This window comes from Pipistrellus hanaki, assembly GCF_964339955.1.
Source record: "Pipistrellus hanaki genome assembly, chromosome: 4".
Lineage (NCBI taxonomy): Eukaryota > Metazoa > Chordata > Mammalia > Chiroptera > Vespertilionidae > Pipistrellus > Pipistrellus hanaki.
Genome location: NC_140506.1, coordinates 40275518 through 40299308, shown reverse-complemented (window position 1 = coordinate 40299308; position 23791 = coordinate 40275518). Strand labels below are relative to the sequence as shown.

The 23791-nt window shown below is 34.3% G+C and overlaps 1 protein-coding gene across 2 annotated transcripts in view; it reads right to left on the bottom strand.

Annotated features, from left to right (window-relative positions):
- XRCC4 (X-ray repair cross complementing 4) overlaps positions 1 to 23791 on the bottom strand; it is a 165260-nt gene that overhangs the window by 117218 nt on the left and 24251 nt on the right. For both annotated transcript variants that reach the window (XM_084881375.1, XM_084881376.1), the window contains exon 3: positions 22036 to 22211. In XM_084881375.1, the coding sequence (XP_084737501.1) occupies positions 22036 to 22211 (176 nt within the window). The remainder of the gene's footprint in view (positions 1 to 22035; positions 22212 to 23791) is intronic.

The following is a 23791-nucleotide window of genomic DNA, read 5'->3' as shown; positions in this document are numbered from 1 at the left end:
ATCATGAGAGAAACCAGAAGTGTGGCTACCTGCCAGGAATGAGGATGAACTAGATGGGGGCACATATTAAGATTCTGTATCTTCATTGAGGTGGTGGTGTATACATTTTTAAATTATATCATTTAGAATATTTTGATATTTTAATGCTGGAGAAAAACTATCACCTTTTAAAGAATAACTACATCTTAGTTAATAAATGTCATTCACAGGGTAGTGCTTCATTTACTTAATTTTTAAAGTTTTTATATTTCATATGTTGTTTCTTAATGCTAGGTCATCCCTGACATATTTTTGTTTTCTTGTAGATAACTATTTTCACAAAGAAATAGTTTTATTACTTCATAATAGTATTTGCATATAACACAGTAGATGGCAAAAAAAAAAAAAAGTTGTTTTGAGATATCAATTTATCAGTTTTTCTCTCTGTGTTAAGTTTCTTAACTCCCACAGAAGATCATTTGTGATATCCAGAACTTAAATTTGTGCCTAGCAAAAAAAATTATGTCACAAATTTGGATAGCACAATAATGTAAAATTCTTGACCGAGGATATCCTGAGAGTCATGGGTTTTCAGTGTTATTCTTCACAGAAAAATTTTATTTTATCATTTAGTGTTATTATTTTTCCAATTACACTAAAGCCTATTAATAATACTAACATACTAGGCTAATACAGCTAGTGTTTTCAAAAAATCTTATATCCATATTATAAAAAACCCACAATGTTTAGAAAAATGAAGCAAAAGGAAACAAAAATAAGAGCACAAAACTCAGCCAGAAATGAGCTATTACATAAAACACATAAAGTGAAGACATATGTAGTAACTAGGACTGAAGTGTCTATTATATAACTATTATTTACTTAACTATATGACATGTAATTTGTTACAAGCAAAAATACAATTGTAATCATATTTGTTAATTTGTTTCAGATGACACTTACACAAACTCATAATTACATAATTGCATACTATAGTAATGATATAATTTCATAATATATACTCAAAATTTAATAGCATTATGTATACTTGATAAACCTTTCATAATCCTGCTGTAATCCCCTTCTCATCTATATTTGTGTTCTGTGCATCAAAATAAAAACGTATGAGTATTCCTAAGTATAAGTTGTTCCAAATATTTTTTAAAAACCCTCTTACTTTATTAAATAGCTAAAAAAAAAAAAAAAAAAAAAAAAAAAAAGGGGACCTATAAAAAACATTGCAAGTGTAATTTAAGAGCAATACTAGAAGTGCCTGTTCAGGTCCTCTGCCCATTTTTTTATTTAGATTTTATTTTTGTTGATGAATGTGTGTGTACTTCATATATTTTGTTGGGAATGTAAACTGCTACAGCCATTATGGAGGTTTATAAAAAAACTAAGAGGAGAGTTACCATATGATCCAGCTCCTGAATACTATGTACCTGAAAAATTTAAAAACCTATGATCATAAAGATATCTGTGTCTCTGTTCATTTCAGCATTATCCATGGTTACCAACACATACAAAGAACTAAAGTATCCTTCAATAGAAGATTAGACAAAGAAGATGTGTTACATATACAATGGAATACTACTCAGCCATAAAAAATATGAAATACTACCATTTGTGACAATATGGATGGATCTTGAGAACACCTAATATGCTAAGCAAAATACGTGAGATAGAAAAAGTGAAGAACCATATGTGGGATGTAAAACTGAAAATGAACAAACAAGACAAATAAAAACTAATAAACACAGATAACATATGGTGGTTATCAGAGGGAGGGAGGAGAGAAAGGTAATAAAAGATAAAGGGGATCAAATATATAGTGACAGAAAGATTTGATTTTGGGTGGTAAACACACAATTCAATATATGGATGATGTATTATTGAATTGTACACTTAAAACCTAGATAATTTTATTAAACAATGTCATCCCCCCCCAAAAAAAAATAAACAAACAAACAAAAAATAAATAAATGTAATACGCTATAGAAATTACTATTACTAGCATTTAGGTCTTCTGGAGACCTGAAATCTATCTCTAAGACTCACATATACTATGTGGATCATTACATAAAAGGCTTTTTGCTTCTTATACAAATAATGAATCACATTAAAATAAGAATAAATATAGCAGTGGAGACAAAAAAAAAATATGAGTAAAAGGAAAAAATAAGAATGGTGTAGAGGTTATGGCCATAAGAACTACATAAATCACAACATACCAAACATTTCCTTAAAATGAAGTCTATTAAATGGTGAATCTTCCCAGGAATGCAACGAAAGCCCCATCACTTAAGTCAGCGTTTTTCAACCGCTGTTCCGCGGCACACTAGTGTGCCGCGAGATGTTGCCTGGTGTGCCGTAGGTGCAGACAAGACAAGAATTTTATAATTTTTCACTATTTTGTTTACTTAATATTTCATAATAAAGTAATTATAAAATACTTTCTTTGTGTTTATTTGATTCCTATTCAAGAGAATTACTTTATATATAGTCAATATAGGCACAGAGTTAAATTTTTTAACATTTTCTAATGGTGGTGTGTCTTGTGATTTTTTTCATGAAACAAGTGTGCCTTTGCCCAAAAAAGGTTGAAAAACACTGACTTAAGTTGAGAACTAGCCCAGACAAAGCACTTGAGAAAATCTCATAGGGACCAGTCTACAGTGTTTCCCCGAAAATAATACATCCTCCGAAAATAAGACCTACTTATAGGTTTCCTTCTGAGTGAAATATAAGGCATCCCCCAAAAATAAGGCTCCCCCAGGTTAAACATGAGAGATTTGGTCCACTGATTCTGAAAGAAATGGAGTCACAAGAAATTCACCAGGAAATTCAGGAATTGGATTGTTATGATGATGTTCCAGAAGATGATGACATGATTGTCATTGAACAAATGAGTAAATTCTTGATACTGTAGGATTCACAGTTTGTCTGGTTTGTGTTGACAACTACCGTACTACCGTACCGTATACAGGTAATAAATGTCCTTTATTTTCATTTAACAATAAATGTGTACCGTATTCTTCTTCATGGAAAAATAAGACATCCCCTGAAAATAAGACCTAGCGCATCTTTGGGAGCAAAAATTAATATAAGACACTGTCTTATTTTCGGGGAAACAGGGTAGTATTCACAGGAGAATTGCTTGATGAATTTCTTAAATTTTCAACTGTTTGTCATTCAAAACACAAAAAGATAGGTTACATTCCCTGAAGAACATATCTATAAATAAATAATGAAGACCTCATTTCCAAATGAAATGTTATGTTCTTCACAATTGGCCCTTCTAACCATTTCAAAATTAAATAATTAATAGTTTTTTTTCACTGAACATATTTCATTCACAACTGACTTGTCAGCTATACTATCTAGTTTTATTTACTCTTCTATCTTTAAACTTCCAATTTCCAGGAAGTATTTAACTAATGAGTAAAATTAATATGTAAAAAGACATGAATGTTACAGTTTTTATTGCCTATGTAAAGCCAGAGAAAAAAGAGCTAAAATAGCAAAAGGGGAGTACTCCAAAGTGGTCAGCCAGCGTTGGTAGAAATACTTATAATTCCATAAGAATGGCCTACATTTAATCTTTTTTAAACCTATATACCCCAAAACATTCTAATTCATAACTAACATTTTAAAAATTAAACAATAGTCCTATATTGAAATAGCTGTTACCAAACTACAAAATTTTGAAAATGTTAATTCCAATGCTATTAATGATAGTACAATATTGACCTCTGATTATTCAAATTAAAAAAAAAGATATATCCACACTTGTTTTATATAAAAAAAAATTTTTTTTAACGGACTAAGAGATTTCCCCCTTCCTAATTTAAGGCCTAAGAATATTTAACTGCATATGTAGGTACAATTGTCATAGGACTATAAATATATTTATTTTACATACTATTTAAGTAAGTAAATGAAAATTAAATATAAAAGAATGTTCTGGAGAGATCCATGCTCTTTTTTTATTATTATTAAATGTTTAATGTGGAGACAATTGTGGATTTGCATGCAATTGCAGAAATAGTACAAAGAAAGAGGTCCTGAGTACACTTTACCCAGTTTCCCATATGGTGACATCTTGCAAAACTACACTGCAACCTCAAATCCAGAAATCAACACTGATACAATCTACCCATCTTAACCAAATTTACCCCGTTTTTCCTATATATTCATTTTTGAGTGTATTAAGGTCTACTGTGATTGTAGTTCATATACATTGTATCCATCTCCAGATGAAGAACACATTCCATTACCATAACTCAATTACCACAAGAATTCCTCATGATTCTTTATTCCTAACCCCTGGCAACCACGAATCTGTTCTCCATCTCTGTAATTTTGTCATTTCAAGAATTTTGTGATATAAATGGAATCAATTTGGGATTGGCTTTTTTCACTCCACATAGTTCCCTTGAGATTCATCCAATCTGTATGTATAAATAGTTCATTTGCTTTTAGTGGTTAGTATTCAATTTAAATGCACCACAGTTTGCTCAACCATTCACAAGTTAAAGGACATATGAGTTGTTTCCAGTTTGGGGATACTAAAAATAAAGAGGCTATAAACATTATTAAATAGTTTTTGTGTGAACATTTCTGACTGTTTTCAAGAGTGAGTGTGACTATTTACATTGCGTAATATTGTTTATCATTCACACCAGCATTTGTCACTGTTGCTATTTTTTGTCATTTTGATTGATGTATAGAGATATGTCATTGTGTTTTAACTTGCACTTCTTTAATAGCTGAATATTGTTTCGTGTGCTTATATGCCACATATATATTTTCTTCAGTAAAAGGCTTTTTGCCCATTTTTTGCCACGTCTTTGCCCATTTTTCTAATCGATTTATTTGGTATTTTTACTATTGCATCTTGAGAATTTTTTTTATATACTTTGGACACTAATCCTTTGTTGGATATACGGCTTGCAAATATTTTCTCCAATGTATAAGCTTGTTCTTTCATCCTCGTCACAGGGTCTTTTTAATTTTAACAAAAGTTTTTAATTTTTTAAAATACATTTTATCATTTTTTTTGCTTTATAAATCATGCTTTTGGTGCCAAATCTAAGAACTTGTTACCTATATTTAGATCCCAAAAATATACCAAAAGTGTTTGCTTATATTTTACTTTCTAAAATTTAGACACTTTTATCATCTTCTCCAAGGAGAATCACAAGCAACTAAAAAATCTGTCACATAATTTTAGATTGGCATAAATCCTAAGCAAATTGGAGCAGAACCATATTGTTAGGCTTGTCACTGAGACATTCCCTGGTTCCTTGACACACAGTTGACCAATCCCTGGCAATACTGCCTTGGGACTTTTATCTACTTTGACTATAATACTCAATTAATTAAAGTAAAATAATTTCTTGAAAACATAAATTGAATATATTCAAGTGGTTCTATTTCAATAGTTCTCAATTCTGTTCTATTGATCTGTGTCTATATCTCTGCCAATACCATATTGTCTTGATTAGTGTAAATAGCAAGCTTCAAATCAAGTGAAGTGATTCCTCTCACTTTACTTCATCGAGATTGTTTTGGGTATTCCAGAGTCTGTGCCTTTTCTTTTAAATAAAATTTAGAATTTGACTCTGTCTACAGAAAATTTTTCTGTAATTTCATAGAAATTGCTTTGAATCTATGGGTTAATTGGGGAGAAATATAATCCTTATTACATGAGTATTCCAATCCATGAACACAATACTTCTCCCTACAAAAGTACTTCATTTTATCTGGAGCAACAATCAATAACATTTTTAAATTTTAGCTCCTACATGTTTATTGTATCAAAGTACTTTTTAACTGGCTTATCCTTTGTTAGGGAAAATGGGTAAAGATTTTGAAACGGGCAAAAGATTACTTGTTAATGTCTTTTCAATGGAATGCTGGATGTTCTCTAGAGAACATCCTAGGCCCCTGATTCTATGGAGGTGTACAAATAATTGCTGTCTTCTCTAACTCCGTAAGTTTTTAAAAAAACTGAAAGTATACTCGTTTTGTCCATAGAAATGCATTTTGTCTGACATAAATACAATTCCCACCCATAGAAAAGATGATTACAAACATTATATTGCTGTATATTACCCAGTTTTACACTGATTAAAATTTACTTCAGCATGACTGATTACATAAGTATACACTATTTTCCTTTGAAACAGTTTTAATATCTTACAGGTTCCCATGTTAATTAATGAGTTAAATAAAAACTTAAATGGGTTCACTTAATAATTATAATGTTATGATTTTATATTTTTTGAAATTATACTTTAATAGATTTAATAAAAACCAAAATTAGTTTTATTTACTAAACTGCCTCTACAGGAGTTTACTTTCCTTGATAGGCTATGCAGATATGAATTTCCTGTACAATTGCCAAATGGTAAAATTGGCAAAGTACCTAATGCAAGGGTCTGCAAACTTTTTCTGTTAAGGGTCAAACTGTAAATATTTTAGGCTTTGAGGACCTTATAGTTGTCTGTCACAACGATTCATTTCTGTCCATCTAGCATAAAAGCAGCCAAAGACAATATGCAAACCAATGGGTGCGGCTGTGTTCCAATAAAACTTTATTTACAAAAACGAGGCAGGTAGAATTTGGTCCACAAACACAGTTTGTCAACCCCTGGCCTAATGCTACTGTATTAGAAAAACAAACCTCCAAAAAATATATGTTTTTCCCAAAATAACTCCCAAATCTATAAGCAAACCACTCCCATGGATCTATCAAGGATGAAATGGCTGTCTCCTGTTTACAGCACGGCCAGTTGCACCCATGCAAGGCCTGGTGAGTTCATTACAGCTCCACCCATTTCTTACTGCATGTCTAGATTCTCTGACAAAGAAGCATTGATGATTATTTTTCCTCCTGACACTGATAGAATTGGAAGAGTGATTAATCTTCTGAGTAAAGCGTTTACCATATTTTCAAGCCTACTGTTTTGTACATGAGAAACTACTACTTGTCAAAAAACTGCCCATGAAAGTATTCAAAGTTTAGTGTGCAAATGAAAGCTGGGAGTCTCAAAAACTATCCCAGAGAACATGGCAATGTTCATATAAACATTTCTCTATTTTTTCAAAAACACCACATTTTAATTGAGCCAAACATTGATCAATGATCTCATGCATTTATGCTAAGTACTATGTATATATGGCCCATGACCTCAAATATAGTAAAGCATAGCTATGTCAACAAAGAGGATGCTAAGGAAATGTATGACTTGAGAAACCAAGAGGCATGTGTTGATAACTGAGTTAAGTGTCAGAGTTAGTTGGGATAAGGATAGTGAGAGAACTAGTAGCACAAGCAAAAGTAATTTCTTGGTGGAAGTAGACAAGGATAGTAGGAGAAAAACAGATAAATCATAAAGGGCCTCACGCTAAAAAGTTCAATTTTTATCAGAAAGCTTCTGAAAATTATTAAAATATAATTTTACTAAGTCTTTATAAATTACATACATTTTTAAAAATATATATTTTATTGATTTTTTACAGAGAGGAAGGGAGAGGGATAGAGAGTTAGAAACATCGATGAGAGAGAAACATCGACCAGCTGCCTCTTGCACACCCCCTACTGGGGATGTGCCTGCAACCCAGGTACATGCCCTTGACCAGAATCGAACCTGGGACCTTTCAGTCCGCAGACCAAAGCTCTACCACTGAGCCAAACTGGTTTCGGCAAATTACATACATTTTAAATAAGCAATGTAATTCCAATTGCTTTCAAAATTGTAGTTACACTTATGGTAAGATAGAAAAGGAAAACAGAAATATAACTGAAAGCAACTTTTGCTAGGCCAATTTACACACTATCAAAAAAATTTTTACTGTTCCCATGACAAGTAGGCTGAGGCAGAGAAGTTTAATAAAATGCCCTACGCCACACATGGAGGGAAAGGGCTGGATTTGAATCAGGAGTCACCTATCACCAAAGCCCATGCTCTTCTCATTACATATTGGCAACATTTTATAAACCCTTACCTTACCACAAGCAGTAAGTTATGTTACATCATATACATACTTAACAGAAGCAATGTAAATTCAATAGGCTTCCAAAAAGTGTACAAATATTTTTGATACAACATAGCACCTAAATTAAGGGTGTTTTTTTTTTTTTTTTTTTACCCTGGTAGTTAGTGAAAAGAACAGCAATGTCTTTTATCACTACAGGAAAAACTGCTTGTACTGAACTTATTGGTAGATAGTGCCATGCATATTATACTTATTGGCAATTTAGAGGACTTTCAAGGATAATTTTGATTACTTTCAACCTTTACCTTAGGCAATGACTCTAACATTTAGCCCTCCACTATACTTGTAAAATAATCCACCATGATTTACACTAACTCATTTTCACTTAATCTACCACTCTCTTTGTTGAGGGCCATAGGCAAACAAAACATTTAAGAAGTACTATATACTTGTTTGTAGAAGAATGGTTATATAGGAATTTTGCTCTTATTTTAAATGAATCTTTTTTAAAAAACTTGTTATATTAAAAAACACAAAAGCACAATTTATAAGACACATACTTCAATATAAAAAAAATCCTCTTCACCAGCAGACTATGAATTATACAAATACAGAATTCCTGAATAATTAGGTTTATCTTTATCACAGAGGCAAAAATTCTAGCCACAATAAATCCTAGAAATATTCTGCACTAATTTACAGCTGTGTGACAGGCCAGCGAATAAATTGGCAAAAAGTTAGGGTATATTTTTGGAATAAATTTCATAGCACACAAGCCCAACAATCTTTCTTATTGTTCATATACCATCAATGCAAAGGCGTGTGTGTGTGTGTGTGTGTGTGTGTGTGTGTATTTATGTTGAACCCTCACATAAGTCTTCAATGCTCCCATGTTTTCTGTAACAGTATAACTTCATCTTTGAACAGGCTTTTTCCCCTTAATTGAACAGTCAGTTAAAGTACCTGGGAAACACTCTGAACTCCAAGTGACCTCTGCTATACAAACATTATATATTAGACCACACAGTTATATTATCATTCAAACCTTGATCTAACAAATTCTGCTTAGGAAGCTTTTAACACCAAGAGGCTTCCTTTGCAAAGTAAAACACTTAACTCCATATGATAGACTGCTATCAACATGCATTATTCGAGAATACTCAATAAAACTGATATCAGAGTGATAGCTGTTTTTGTTTTTGTTTTTTAACGTTCTCAGAAATTTCACTGTAGTGGCAAAACATGGAGACAGATAATACAAATATTTTATTTAAAAATAATAGCTTTATAGAGAAAGCTATTTAGATAGTATTTAAAATAAGATGTTTGCCATACTAAAATTAAAGAAAATATTACAATTTAGCTACCATTTAAGATTCAATTATCAGATTTTAAATTTATAGCAAAAATGATTCTTCCTGATTTTATTATTTTTACTTTTTAATATAAAATCTTAGCAGCTCATATACTTGGAAAGATTCGTTCTTTCTAACCTATGTAACTTAGATCAAGCACAAAGTCACAGTATCAGCAGTGCTGTTTGGTTAGATGGCAGCAGCTTCAGTAGCCAAGCCTCAGTAAGTCCTCACTGGACTCTCCATGGGTGGCACATGTTAGCCTTGCAGCTGGGTTAGCACAATATACCAAACAAGCTGTTATTTTAGTGGAAATAAACAACACCTTCTGTGCTCATTACTCAAACCCTAAAAAAGTGATCCCTTATGGAATACTTACAACCATCCAGAAAGCAGCTTAGCGAGTTAGCTTATCAGTACATTTATAAATCAGTTCTTACAACATCATCTCTTTGGATGAAATATTACCTTGGTTGGGAGTGAATATTTCAAAAGACCAAGTCACCCAGAAATGCAGCTTCTTTGATCACTGCTTCAAAAGACTTAATGGAGAGCAATAATTATAATTAAGAATGTTAGGAATATTTGGAGTTTGTTGTTTTGAATGAATTATTCATTTTGCTTTAAGGATGTCTTTAATCATTATGCCTCTATTAAAGTCTAACGTGTAACAAAGTCTAACATGTGATGACATACCCATTACATATACTTCCTATAGGCAAAAATAAAAATATTGTGGACTAGTACTAAGTTAATGCAACATACTTCAACATAGTTCTGTCATTTAAAGAACGCAAGCTACATGTGATTGACTAAAAAGAACAGGAGCCCAATGTAAACTCCATGAACAGCAGAACACAATGTAAAACATTTATATATAGCTGGTCTTCTTCCATAATTCCTGGCTCACAGCTTCCCAAACCATTGAAATTTATAAGTGTTGAGAGTGATAAAGATGTCATTTGTTATGTTAATTTAGGTGACTCTCAGACCCAGAACCAACCACATTAGAGGTTTCTGAACTTTCACCCCAGATCTCCAAGGAAGACAAAAGGACATAAAGTTGAGTTTAACTGCCAATAGCCATGACTGAGTCCAGTGATTTTTCAACCTTTCCATATCATGATGCTAAACAATTTTATATATTAATCTCATTTTAAATTCACATTTACTATTTGAAATAGGTATTAATTTATCCATACTTTTTATCCACACTTTTTAAAAGTGATAAATCAGAGAAGTTAGGAAAGTTTCCAAAAGTTACAAATGAATATAATATGTAGCCAGATTTCAAAGTCAGAACTATTACACTTCAAATCTGGTACCATTAACCAATCTGAATAATCTTTATTCCAGCAAATAATTTTGATATTCTATTCTCCTGCAGTATATTTCACAGTTTTTTGTTTTTCCCCCAAATAACCCAAATGACAAAGTACACCTAAACCTAGGATTCTGGACTTAGGAGAAAAGGGAAAAAGAAGAGAATAAGATAAATAATGGAAAACATCAACCTTATTTATCATTTTCGATAACTGACATCCATTTGATAGTGTACTGTTATTTAAAAAAGTATAATAAAAGTACAAGGAATACTAATGCTTATTAAATGCCCTTTATGTGCCAAGCAGTATCCTGGATATTGGGAATGCAGTGATAAACAAGACAATTCAAGGCCTATCATGGAATTTTATGACGAACCATATAAAAATAAATACACTATTTCTTTTCCTTTCCAGGAGAATTTTCATGATCAACTGTAAGCTTTTTAAAGAAGTCTATTTTGCCAATCCAATTCAGAAACTCATATTAATAATGTACAACCTGAAAGGCTTTCCTGCTAATGACCACACTGAGAAAGATAACCATGAGATCATGCAAACTGCCATCTGCCAACACATGACCTGGACTTATTACCTGTTTTTCCTCTGACTTTTCCAATTCAGTTTGACATAGCTCAGTGAAAGTCCCCTTGCCAGACTGTTTAGTCTCACAAATCTCACCATTAGATACTTTTTCCTGAGGTTCAGCCTAACTGGCCCTTTGCTTAATTTCATTTCAGTAAACTCTTAAGTGTCAGTACCTCAATACTCCTATTCACTTTCCCTGGAAATTTTCTACTATTCAAATATAGGCATGAGTTTAATTAGACAAGGCACAAACTAGGACATCAGAAAGACTGAATTTAAAGAATTAGGCCAGAGCACAATTTCCGAACAAATAAAAAGATCAGAAATATAAACATACTTTTGTTGAAATAAAAAAAGCCATGAGATCATAAGGGATTGAAGAGCTTAAAAGCTAAGTACAGATCTCTGCTTCTACTCTTGGTCAGACAGCTCTCTTAGGATCTGATCACATAGATAACAATTACAAACTCTAAACAAATTACTTTTTAAAATATAATACCTGAAAACACACATAAAAAAAATTTTAAGTAGGATGAATCTGAAAACAAGGGAATCACACTGAATAAGATTTCCATTTTTATGGCTTTTAACCTGGAAAGGAGAAATCCAGAGTAGGGAAATTATAATATGGATAAACTATTCAAATCTCTTATTAATTCCCAAACCATGTATGTGAGAGTCAGACTCCAAGCAGCCTTCTTCAGGTTAAAAGAACTGACCTGATATTTCCCACCAGCTGAGAAACAGAATTTGAAGTTGGGAAGAGAGCCAAGTTAACTGACTTAAAAAACAAACACATAAAAAAAGTCAATATTCTTCAAATGTGTCTAAGAGAATCCACTTTCTATAATATATCATTCACAATGTCCAGGACAACATCTGAAATTTCTTAAGAAATGAAAAAACAAAAACATATCAAAGCTATATCCCATATATCACTGGAGAGGGGCATATTTTATCCAGATGTTGAAATGAGCAAACATTTTATATCAGCTAATATAACTATAATCAAGGATTTAAAGTAAAATATCATAATAAATGAAAAGATAGAACAACTCATTGGAAAAATAAAAGTTATAAAGAACCAAATAGAAATAGTGGAAATTAAAAATTAGTAAGTTTTTCAAAAATCTCTGGATTGAGAAGAAAAAAGAGATAATAAATTTGAATATCAGTATAAATAATCTAATCTGAACAACAGAGAAAATGAATTTTTAAAATGGGGAGAGCCTCAGGAATCTTTAAGTGAAATCTCAGAAGGAAGAAAAAGAATAAGAATATATATTCCTATATTTGAGAAATAATGAACAAGAACTTCCCAATTTTAGTGAAAGGCATAAATTTACAAATTCAAGAAACTCAGGAACTCTTACAAAAAAAAAAAGTATTTTAAAATTAAACTCATAGGCATATTATAGCCAAGTTTTTGAAAAACAAAGATAAAGACAAAATATTAAAAGCAGATAGGAGAAAATATTACATACAAGAGAGTTATAAACTATAGGAACACTAATTTCTCATCAGAAATAACAGAGATTTAAACAAAGAACTTTAACATATTGAAATTCCTAAAATAACAAATGTCAATCCAGATTCCTTTGTCCCCCTCCCCCTGAAAACAAATAGATTCTTCAAGTTTGAAGGCAAAATAAAGGAAATTTCAGAAAAAATAAAATTAAGAGAATTCATTGCAAAAAAAACAAAAACAAAAAAACACCCTACACTATAAGGAATATTAGAGAAGCTTCTTTAGGTTGAAGGGAAATGATACCAGATGAACAAATGGATCAAAAGAAGGAATAAGAAGAAAAAAAAAAATATCAACCCCCACAATATATTAAGTTTTATTTTCAGCACTTTTTAGTTGTTAATCCTCAACCCAGGATATTTTTTCCATTGATTTATGTGTTTTTTAAAGAGAGAGAGAGGGAGGGAAGGAGAGAGATGAGGAGAGAGGGACATCAATGAGACAAATCAATGTGTTGCCTCCATCATGTACCCAAACGCCTGACAGGAGTAGGGATCCAACCAGCAACCCTTAGGTCTGCAGGCAGATGCTCTAACTACTAAGCCAAACCATCCAGGGTTAGCAGTCTATTTAAACTAAGAGGATAACTTAATCAAGTTGGATAAATTTGTGATATAAAATAGTGAATACCTTTAAAATTAAGTAACTTAGTGGTTTTATATTTCTTTATTTTCATTTCATTTATAAGTACAACAGACTTTACTATTCTGAAGGAATTTTATTATAATGATTGTTTAAAAAACAACACTAATAAAACTGTCCTGATATAAAAATAGCACTGAAAGAGGATTTTAACAAATCATTTAATCTTTGAATCACACTAACAAATAATTATACCTGTTCCATAGGGTTATAAAGAGCCCATAGAGTAATATGAAAAAAAAAAAAAGTTTATCACTTTTCATCACAAAGTATTCTGTTACTGATAACTATTCAAATCTCTATATTTAAGTGTCGTCAAGTAGGAAAGATCACCTGATATAATAGAAACTATCATTACCATTGAATACCAATTTGACAAACACATTGAAAAACATTTATGCTACTCAAAGATTTCTGAAAACTATTTAAACAAGTAATTTATCTGAAAGAATTTGTAATAATGTCTAATATTTACAATTTAGAAATAAAAATGAGGTCAAAGATGGATCTCTGAATAAAAATTGTGAAACAACATACAAAGGAAATGGGTGTCTCTGGGATGTCATTTAACCAGGAGCCATGTACAGAATGGGTTTCTTTTGCCAACGTAATCAGAATTAAGGATTATTTCTTTAAATACAAGGAGGCTTACCCTGACAACCTTCAAAGAGCTTTACAAACATGGCCAATACAGCTCAGTGTACCTGACTGCATGCAGATGTGCAATTCGTCTTCCTAGAACTCTTTCCTTTTACTACTGCTCCCTTAGCCAAGACCTTCCCAACCTTACAAATGGCATATTGTAATGCCCTAGAACTTTAGTAAATCAATTCAATATAAATTTGAGCACATAAACTACATACAAAATTAAGAGACATTATATATAGCTCGGCAGTTAGCCCATATGCTTTGAAGTCACATCACCTGTGCTCAACCCTAGCCCTGCCACTCACTAGCTGTTTGGATTTGGATAAGTTATATACTACTGAGTGTTAGTTTCCTCTATAATAGCTAATTTTCATCCATAATTCTGAAATGATAACAGGATCTAGTTCAGAAAATCATCAGGGTTGTATGTAGCATAACATATGGCACATAGTGGTCATTTCCAATGTTAAGCACAGTAAAAGAGTGAAATATGACAATTACAAGGCCCCTAGTATTAGATTTAAAGGGAATTGTAAAATATAGAAACCCTATAAGAATACCAAGAAAGACAAGAAAGTTTTGAAAAAAAGGAGAAAGTAAAGTGAAAACTTCTTAAAGGATAAGGCATTTCCACACTGCAACAAAAATAAGCACTCTCCACAGAACAGTATCTATCTGTATATATAAAAAGCCAGCAACTGGAACACTGTAATGACCAGAACGACTGGTTGCTGTGACCCACTGTGGTCAGCGAACTGGCCGGCTGGCCAACCTTCATGCTGCCCCCCAACCACCACCACAATGCTGAAGGAAGCTGATTCAGGAACCCCATGCTGACACCCACACAGAGAAACAGTGTGTAATAAACATCATGTCTTGCAGACACCGGAAACCGCCTCAAGAGGAAGAAGCAGGAAGATCGGGACTGAGACAGAAGTTCTGGGAGAAGCAGGGCCTCAATGGCCATGTTCTGAATTTGCTGCCCCATCCTGCTCCCCAGCCCCCTCTGTGTGCAAAGCACCTGCATCGCTGCCCTTGCATGGAGGCCTGTGAGTGAATGAAGTACGTACTATGGCTGTGCCTGTGGCTGCACTCGGCCTCCTACCCTCATGGATAAGCAGGAAACATATTCACGTGTCAGACTCTAAAACCCTCTTCATCGGTAATAGCGCAAATAATGCAAGACCTACACGGTTTCTAAACAGGACTCTGTCCGGCTGCATGTGAACCCAGATTGAAGGCATGCTCTCTGCCAACGAGGCTGCAAGGGCTGTTCCTCTCTTGAATGCACACAACCTGGAGAGGTTTAAAGGGAAATGGAGATAAAAATAAAACAAAATAGCAACAAGCTAAGCCCCTGCTGATGCTGTCAAATCCTCAGCACAGTGATGTCAGAGCCTGTCTCCCGCGCCCGGGGCTCAGTCAGCTGAGCTGCTGACACCTGCCAGGTTGCCTGGCATAGGCCTCATCACTGCAGCCACTTTCAACCTCCCGCCAGCTCCTGGAGGCGGTTGGGCTTGCAGATGGAGGCTTTAGTGTTAAAGCAACCCTGTTGGTGTAACCCAGACATGTGTGGGGGTTTTGTAGAGAGAGAACCCATAACATCCTTTGACAAACATGTTTTTCACTGTTCTGAGATCACACTCCCAGCCTTGGAGACTCTCAAATAGGCCTCAGTGATTCCACTCGCCCAATGCAAAGACTGACCCCGGTTTCACAGAGACTGAACCCTCAGCCCCCAGAGCAGCTGTGTCCTTTCAAAAGGAAGGTCACTCTGGCTGCAGGTCCTTGCTCTTCATCACTTTGAATATTTCCTGCCACACCCTTCTCTACCCAGCAAAGCTCATTTAGAACTGAAGGCCAGATAAAGAGCTTCACAGACAAGAAAAAGCTAAAGGAGTTCATCACTGGATAGGGGGTGGGGCCGGCTGGCCAACCTCCTTTGTCTCCTTCCTCTGGCCTGCCCAGCCCTATCAACCCGATCTGAAGGCTGTCAGGACCCTACCCAAGCATGAATTTGTGCACCGGGCCTCCAGTATAAAATATACTTAAAGAATTACAAGGATCTTACAGAAGTAAACAAACTGTCCAATTTAATTTTTATCACAAAGATATTAAAACAGCATTATTTTTTCAGTACAGACTATCCAGAATATTTGAAATATGTTCTCAAAGCCAAATAGTATAACTAAAAAATAACTTTAAAGCCATAATTCGAGTCCTTTCTATGTCTTAACTAGAAAATACATACTTTGAGCAGGATTTCTGCATCACTTACACTACTAATTTACTTCCCACATTCAAAAAAGGTCAGGAAATTATAAAGAGTTTAATACAAACATGGCAGATGTATACAAATACTTTTACCATAGAAATAAAGAATACTAAAACTTCTTTTTTTAGGCATTCAAACAACACATTTGCAACCCATACTCCCACAAACCTGAAAGTCATTATTATTTTTGACAAAGTATTTGGCAGAGAACCATAATAAATGCTCCAATTCTGCTATTTCATCTGGAAATCGCCATTTAAATTTAAAGTCCCCTAACCACAGGGACACATGGCAATAATATAGGATTTTGGACTGCTGTTTTTAAAAATAACTTTAGCTGCTTTTGGCTAATTTATTTTACCTCATTTATATATATATGATAAATGTAAGTTAAATAAATGTAGGGAGGATGTTTGAACTTAGGATGTATTTTCCACTTTTAAAATAAGTTGCAATATATAGTGATTACAGTTAGCCTATATGTTGACTATTTTTTAAAACTAAGATATCACTGAAACATAGATTTGTAATAAAAAAAAAAAATACTAGGGAAATATCCTTGTAATAACTAGAGTAAACCTTTCTGAATGATGTTTCAATCTTCCCTAATGTTAACATGCAAAAACTGCTAGGTGTCTCTCAAAAATCCACCTTCCACTCTATATACAATAATGGAAATTGCTGGGCAAAGAACATAGTTGAAATCACATTTCACAGACTTCCCTGTAGCTATGTGAAGCCATGTGATTTAGTTCTGGACAATATGATATGAGCAAAAGTAATGCATGCAATTTTAGGGGGGAAAGGTACATGGCTCTTTATTTTCTCTTTTACTTGGTCCTGTTGCCTGAAAGGTGAACATAACAGTGAGGCCTAGAGCAGCCATCTGGACTATGAGATAAAAACTACCTGCTAAAAGTGGCAAAGCAACATGATTAAAGAAGCCTAGACCTCTGGCATCATAAAGACATCATATTAAGCCAGGACTGCCAATTTGGATTTTTACATCAGAGAACAACAAACCTCCATGGAATTCACATCATAAAATTTTCAGCCTAAACCGCCAACATTTGATGGTGGGGGTAAGGGAGACGAAAGAAAAGGAGACACAAAAAGACTTTACCAGAATTCTAATAGAGACCTGTAGTCAGTTCTCCTGTATGTGTTTATGCAGTATGTGTGTGTGCACGAGCACATGTGGATTTATTTGTCATAGTTAGTTTTCCTTCGAATCTCCTGGTTTTCCTTCATTAGGGCAATTTTTAGAAATAAAAACTACAGCATTTTCAATGACCTAAACTAAATCTAAGAAATCACTTTGAAATTTTATAGATGAGAAAACAGAGATGTGAGCAAGCTGAATGATGAGCCCAAGGCTATTCTTATAAAAAATAATTAGGTCTTTTTTTTCTTTGTAGCTCATGAATGAAATTTTTTTTTTTTTTCTGAAGAAACAACCAAGCTATGGAAGAAAAAAAAAAAAAAAAAAAGGAAGAGGAAGACATTAAGATGTAGTATTTGCATGACAAAGCATATATTACTATAAAATCAGCATGAATTGTGAAAGGTACAGGGAAAACAATGACATGAAGACCATGAATAGTCTCCAGAGTGTGTGAGAGCACTTATACAAAAGAGATAATGAGCTCCCAATGAGGGCACTAGAGTATGCTTTCATCTAGCACAATCTACTGCCAACTGAAGAGCACTGGTGATGGTCCCAAAAGGTTTGTACTGTACAGGGAAAAATAGTTAAGTGTCTAGCAGGTCATTCAACATTTATCCAAATGGGAATTAAGCTAAAATAAAAGCATCTATATTATCTGTAAAGAAAAGCCAATTAGAGCATAAATGAAATATTGGGTGTGTTGAGTTCAAAAGCAATCTCATGAGAACTATGCACCTACTCCCCACTTCCCAAAATGTATATAAACATCAACATATACATTATATGTTTAAAACATTTCATTGCTATCCTGGCTGGTATGGTTCAGTTGGTGGAATATCCTCCCATGTACCAGAAGGGCACATACAGGAGGCAACCAATGGATATCTCTCTCACATAGATGTTACTCTCTTTTCTGTCCTCTCTCTTTTCCACTTTCATCAATAAAATTAATATTTTGCTGCTTTGTAAATTGATAATTCTTTCACTCTGATAAAACACAGATAATATTTTTTAAATCAGTTTTTAATATAAAAATCAACAGCAACTTTATTTTTTAAGATTAAAAAAAGAAAATTTGATACAAATATAAATTTCAAATGTATTGTATGACTTTGTATATTCAAAATGCTTAAATTTATAGTGATTACCAACACAGATTAAGACGCATAAATCTTCTTGAATTATGGCAACAAATGCTTAAAAACCTGGACTCCTAGAATTATGACTCTGGTAGCAAATATACTTGGAACTCATGGAATATATTTAGCCATGAAAGAGTAAATTTATGTCAACAAACACCAGAATTCACTGCAACCTTTTGAGTGGAATCTACATTCATTCTTCTCTTTTCTTCTAAGTGTAGTTGGTCATATTTGGCAATAATCAGATGCTGTCTCACCAAGGAAAGGATTACAAACTCCATTTAAACTTTTAGGTCACCAAAGTATAATTAACCTTAAGAAGTATTCTGCTATGTTTCCAATTGTCTGCTAATTTTTGCCAGCAGATGAATTTATGAGACTCTATAACTCTGAAATTCAATTTGCAGAAACATCCTGAAGCACTGGAAGATTCCCAAGGCAGTTTGTCCAAATGGACTTGAGATTTTCATCTGTATCCATTAGGTTGACTGCAGAACTGTGCAAGTTTTACCTCATTCAAATATCCAAAAATATATCTCAAGTAAGCCAAGCCATGAATAAACTCCTTGCCTCTGAGAATAGCTTTTCTCTTTCCCATAAGCAAGTTAATAAATGAATAAATAAGATGGCTGCTATTTAAACTACAATGTAGTGATTTAAGACATATCCTTTAGGAAACCATACTACACTTCTCAATTACTGGGAATCTCTTATTCTGCTTCCGTTACTTAAGGAACTTGTTGAAAAGGTAGGGGTTAAAAGGCTTTGGCTCTGAAAGAGTTGGTTAGTTTCAGGGTGGTATCTTTCTGGATTACTCTCACCATTTCTGATGCTGATACATGCCAAGCCAATTGAAAAAGACATGAGTCATGAGGACTTGAAGTTCTTTCTTCACAGAAGCAACAAAACCAGATGTACAGCCAAGCATGGCAAGTTCTCCATCCCTGCCTAATGTACCAAACCCCACTTTTCACCATGTCAAAGATACCAAAAGCCTTTCAGGTTTCAAAGGTACCTCACAAATATGGAATTTGCTTCACGTTAGTATACACAAAACACATGAAATCTAGAAACTGGCTGCAAAAAATAATGTTATTTACTTCCTACAAACTGAATGGGAATGTTGAATGAGAAATGGCTTTACTCCCAATTTGACAATGATTTATTTCAAAATATTAGAAGATACCATCAACAGTACTATAGTGTGTGTGTGTGTGTGTGTGTGTGTGTGTGTGTATCCTAATATATAAAAACCCTGGGTCCATCACATCCACAATGACCAGAGGACTGACCACCCAGAAGTCAGTCCTGCAGATTGCTATGTCTGACGATGACCCAGCACTGACTGCTGAGGGGGGCTGCGAATCAGTCCCAGAGAGAGGCCTAAAGAGAGAAGCAGGGTCTGATCCATAGCCTCCGTGGCAGCTGATAATCAGAACTTGTGTCTTTCTTTCCCGGCCTGGCATACCTCCATTTTTCTCCAGGCCTCCACCAGGGCTGCTGATCAGCCCCTCCTTTCTGATCAGGCCCTGTTGATAGGCCCAGAGATGCTGACTGGCATAGAAACTGACCAATCAGAACCAAATCTGGGTCAACTGTGAGGAGCCAATGGCTTCCTAGGAGGTGAAGCTTTTGATGCTGACTGGCATAGAAACTGACCAATCAGAACCAAATTGACCAGCAGAGGAGGGCAGTTGGGGGTAAGATCAGGCCTGTAGGGGAGGGCAGTTTGGGGCAAGATCAAGCTGTCAGAGAAGGGCAGTTAAGGGTGGTCAGGCAGACAGAGGCAGTTAGGGGTGATCAGGTCAGGAGGAAAGGGCAGATGGGGGCAAGATTAGGCCAGCAGGGGAGGGCAGTTGGGGGCAACCAGGCCCACAGGGGAGGGAAGTTTGGGGGGGGACCAGGCCTGCAGGAAAGGCATTTGGGGGCCATCAGGTTGGCAGAAAAGGGTAGTTGGGGTGGGGGCAGGCTTGCAAGTGAGGGCAGTTGGGGGTGAGATCAGGCTGGCAGGGGAGTGGTTAAGGATAATCAGGCTGGCAGGCAGAAGTGGTTAGAGGTGATCAGGCAAGCAGGCAGGCGAGCAGTTGGGAGCCAGCAGTCCTAGAATATGAGATGGAAGTCCGACTGCCAGTTTAGGCCCGATATCACAGTGATCTAGCCTAAACCAGCAGTCAGACATCCCCCAAGGGGACCCAGATTGGAGAGGATGCAGACTGGGCTGAGGGACACCCCCCTAGTGTACAATATTTGTGCACTGGGCCTCTAGTATATATATGTAAATAATTGTACAGTATAGATAATCATTGAATTGTACAGGAAAGAACATTGTATGGGCAAACTAGACCTTCTTATTTAACTTATTTTAAATTACCATTTTAAGTACTTAATTTATTGGAACTTACATACATTGGCAGCTAATGTGAAAAGTATATATCTTCTAAATAGAAGCAATTACTGACACCAGTCTTTCTGTATTATTTTCTATATGATAGAAAATGATTGGAAAAAATGATTCAATATTTTGCTTCAAATATTTCTCTAATTGATTAAATTCCTATCTGAGTTAAAAAATTTTATCAATAATTTTTAAACCAATTTGGTTCTAGGACAAATTGTCAGTAACTGTCCTTAAACTTAATGTGATAAAGATGACTCTCTTTTTCTTCTATTACAGAGCTCATTTCTGATTGATAAACCACTGGCCAAATGCAGATAATTTAATCTCCAATTATTCCTTAAACTTGGGTAAAATATACAAACAGTAAACATAATACTTTTGATTAATAAATCACTGATCTTGATCTGAGGTATAGGAACTGAGAAGGACAAGCAGTAGATATCCTTGTCTGTAAAGCATGTAAGCTTTGGAAAGCTGGGATTGAATTATTTCTATTTTAAAATTTCTAAGTTTTATACTATAAATAAGACATCTTAATTCCTAATTATAAATTTTACTACACTTAATTATATCATTTTATAATTCCAAATACATCCTGATAATAGAAAAGTCATAATTATTAAATATTCAAAGATAAATATATTATTTTCTTTCTTAAAATCAGTATTTCCCCAAATGTATTTCAATAGATCTTGTCTCAATTGTCTAAACCTTCTGACCTCACTTTTCAGAACTGCTCCTTCATGCAATTATCTCTAAAATATATACTTAAAGCTTTAAAAACTAAACACATGTTCCAGAAATTAATTTTCATAATTCATTAAGATAAAGCATTGACTGTAACTTCGAAGCATTCTTCTAACTTGGAAACCACATACTTTTCAAATTTTTATTTCTGAGATATTCTGAAAATAATACGCTAATTATTTCAATAATCCCTCAGATGTGTTCTGATATTTTACCACATTTTATAAAGTATTACTTACAGAAACATCTTTCAGGTTTTTCTCAAAGGAAAAAAGACAAGACTCTTTAGAAAAATTAAACTTGTATGCATCTGCTGGTCCTGCTCCTGACACCAATGCTTTTTTCAGTTCATCAACATATTTTTCTTTTTCCATTGCCATGTCATCAGCTTCTTGGGAAATCGCTGATTCAGAAACTATGGAAATATTAATAAAAAGTTTTGAAATAAACTTCTAAACATATGAACATATTCCTTTACTTGTTGCTACTAAATTATCACTTATGTGGTAGAAATTTAAACAAAAAGTAAAATAAAACCCCACACCATACATTTTTAAGTCAAATTATACCTTTTAACTAAACTCACAATTTTTGAGAAATGCATTTAGTTTCAAATCTTATCTGAAAGTATTAGATTCCTTGCCTTCTTTCTCTTCTCAGATGAAATGCATGCCTTGTAAAATACCATAGAAACTACTATCTTATGTACCTGCTCCAAGGTCATAGCCAGAGAAATAATTTCCAATAATCTTTATAAGCTCAGTATTTTACTACATCTTTCTATTATTAAAGAGATTAGTCAGCAGTCTATTTATTTCTCACTCACATAGGCAGAGTCAAATTAATGTAAAAGTGGAGTTCCTTCTTCTTATCTCAGTACTAGAGGTCCAATGCACGAAATTCGGGCAAGGGCCTTGGCCCTGACCCCCCACCTGCCGTCACACCTCTCCCTGGGCCCCCGTCCACTGCAGGCTCTGTCCGGATGGAAGGACATTCAGAAGGATGTCTGGTCTATTAGCATATTATGCTTTTATTATTATAGATGTGCCAACAACAGAAAAGGTGAGGTGATGAGGAAGGAAAGGGAAGGGAACTAATAATTATAGAGTGTCTCCTCTAAGGCATACACTATATTATAGACCTGGCTTCCAGTTTTCTCACCTAGGTATTTTTAAAGCTCAGGTTTTATTCATCCTTAAGGATATTTACTTCAATAAATTTTTTTTTCTTTTAGAAAAATATATTTTATTGATTTTTTACAGAGGAAAGGAGAGAGATAGAGAGCCAGAAACGTCGATGAGGGAGAAACATCGACCAGCTGCCTCTTGCATACCCCCTACCGGGGATGTGCCCACAACCAATGTACATGCCCTTGACCGGAATCAAACCTGGGACTCTTCAGTCCGCAGATCGATGCTCTACCACTGAGCCAAACCGGTTTTGGCTCAATAAATATATTTTCAATTTTGGATACTGTTTCTTTGTCATAATCTGGTTTTAGTAACACATTCCTTTTAAATATTTGAAGTCTTTAAAAATACTTAAATGTCTTTCATATCAGTCTTTATGCATATTTCCTGGATACAAATTCCATTTCTTCTATCTGCTTACACATTCTCAATATGCTTTTCTACTTTCCTGCATGGAAAATGCATGGCCATGTTTAAGCATGGCTCTCCTATAGCCAGAGCATATAGAGCTCTGGGCAGTACAGGTGGTACTATTAATAAATAAAACTGTTGGTTTGCCGCCTTCGAGTCAGTCCCTACGGATGTCACTGTTCTGGACCAATTTTGAAAATTAATTTCTTAACTTGGTTTCTACATGTGAGACAAATAATTCAAATTTAAACCCTCCCACCCAAACATTACACAGGCTTCAGGTTCTTATTTTTGTTGGGTTATTCATTTTATCTCTTGAGTGATTCTGTGCTGCATCCCCAACTAGAGTATAGTTTGAGTGGGTTTTTTGTTGTTTTTTTTCAAGATGATTTCA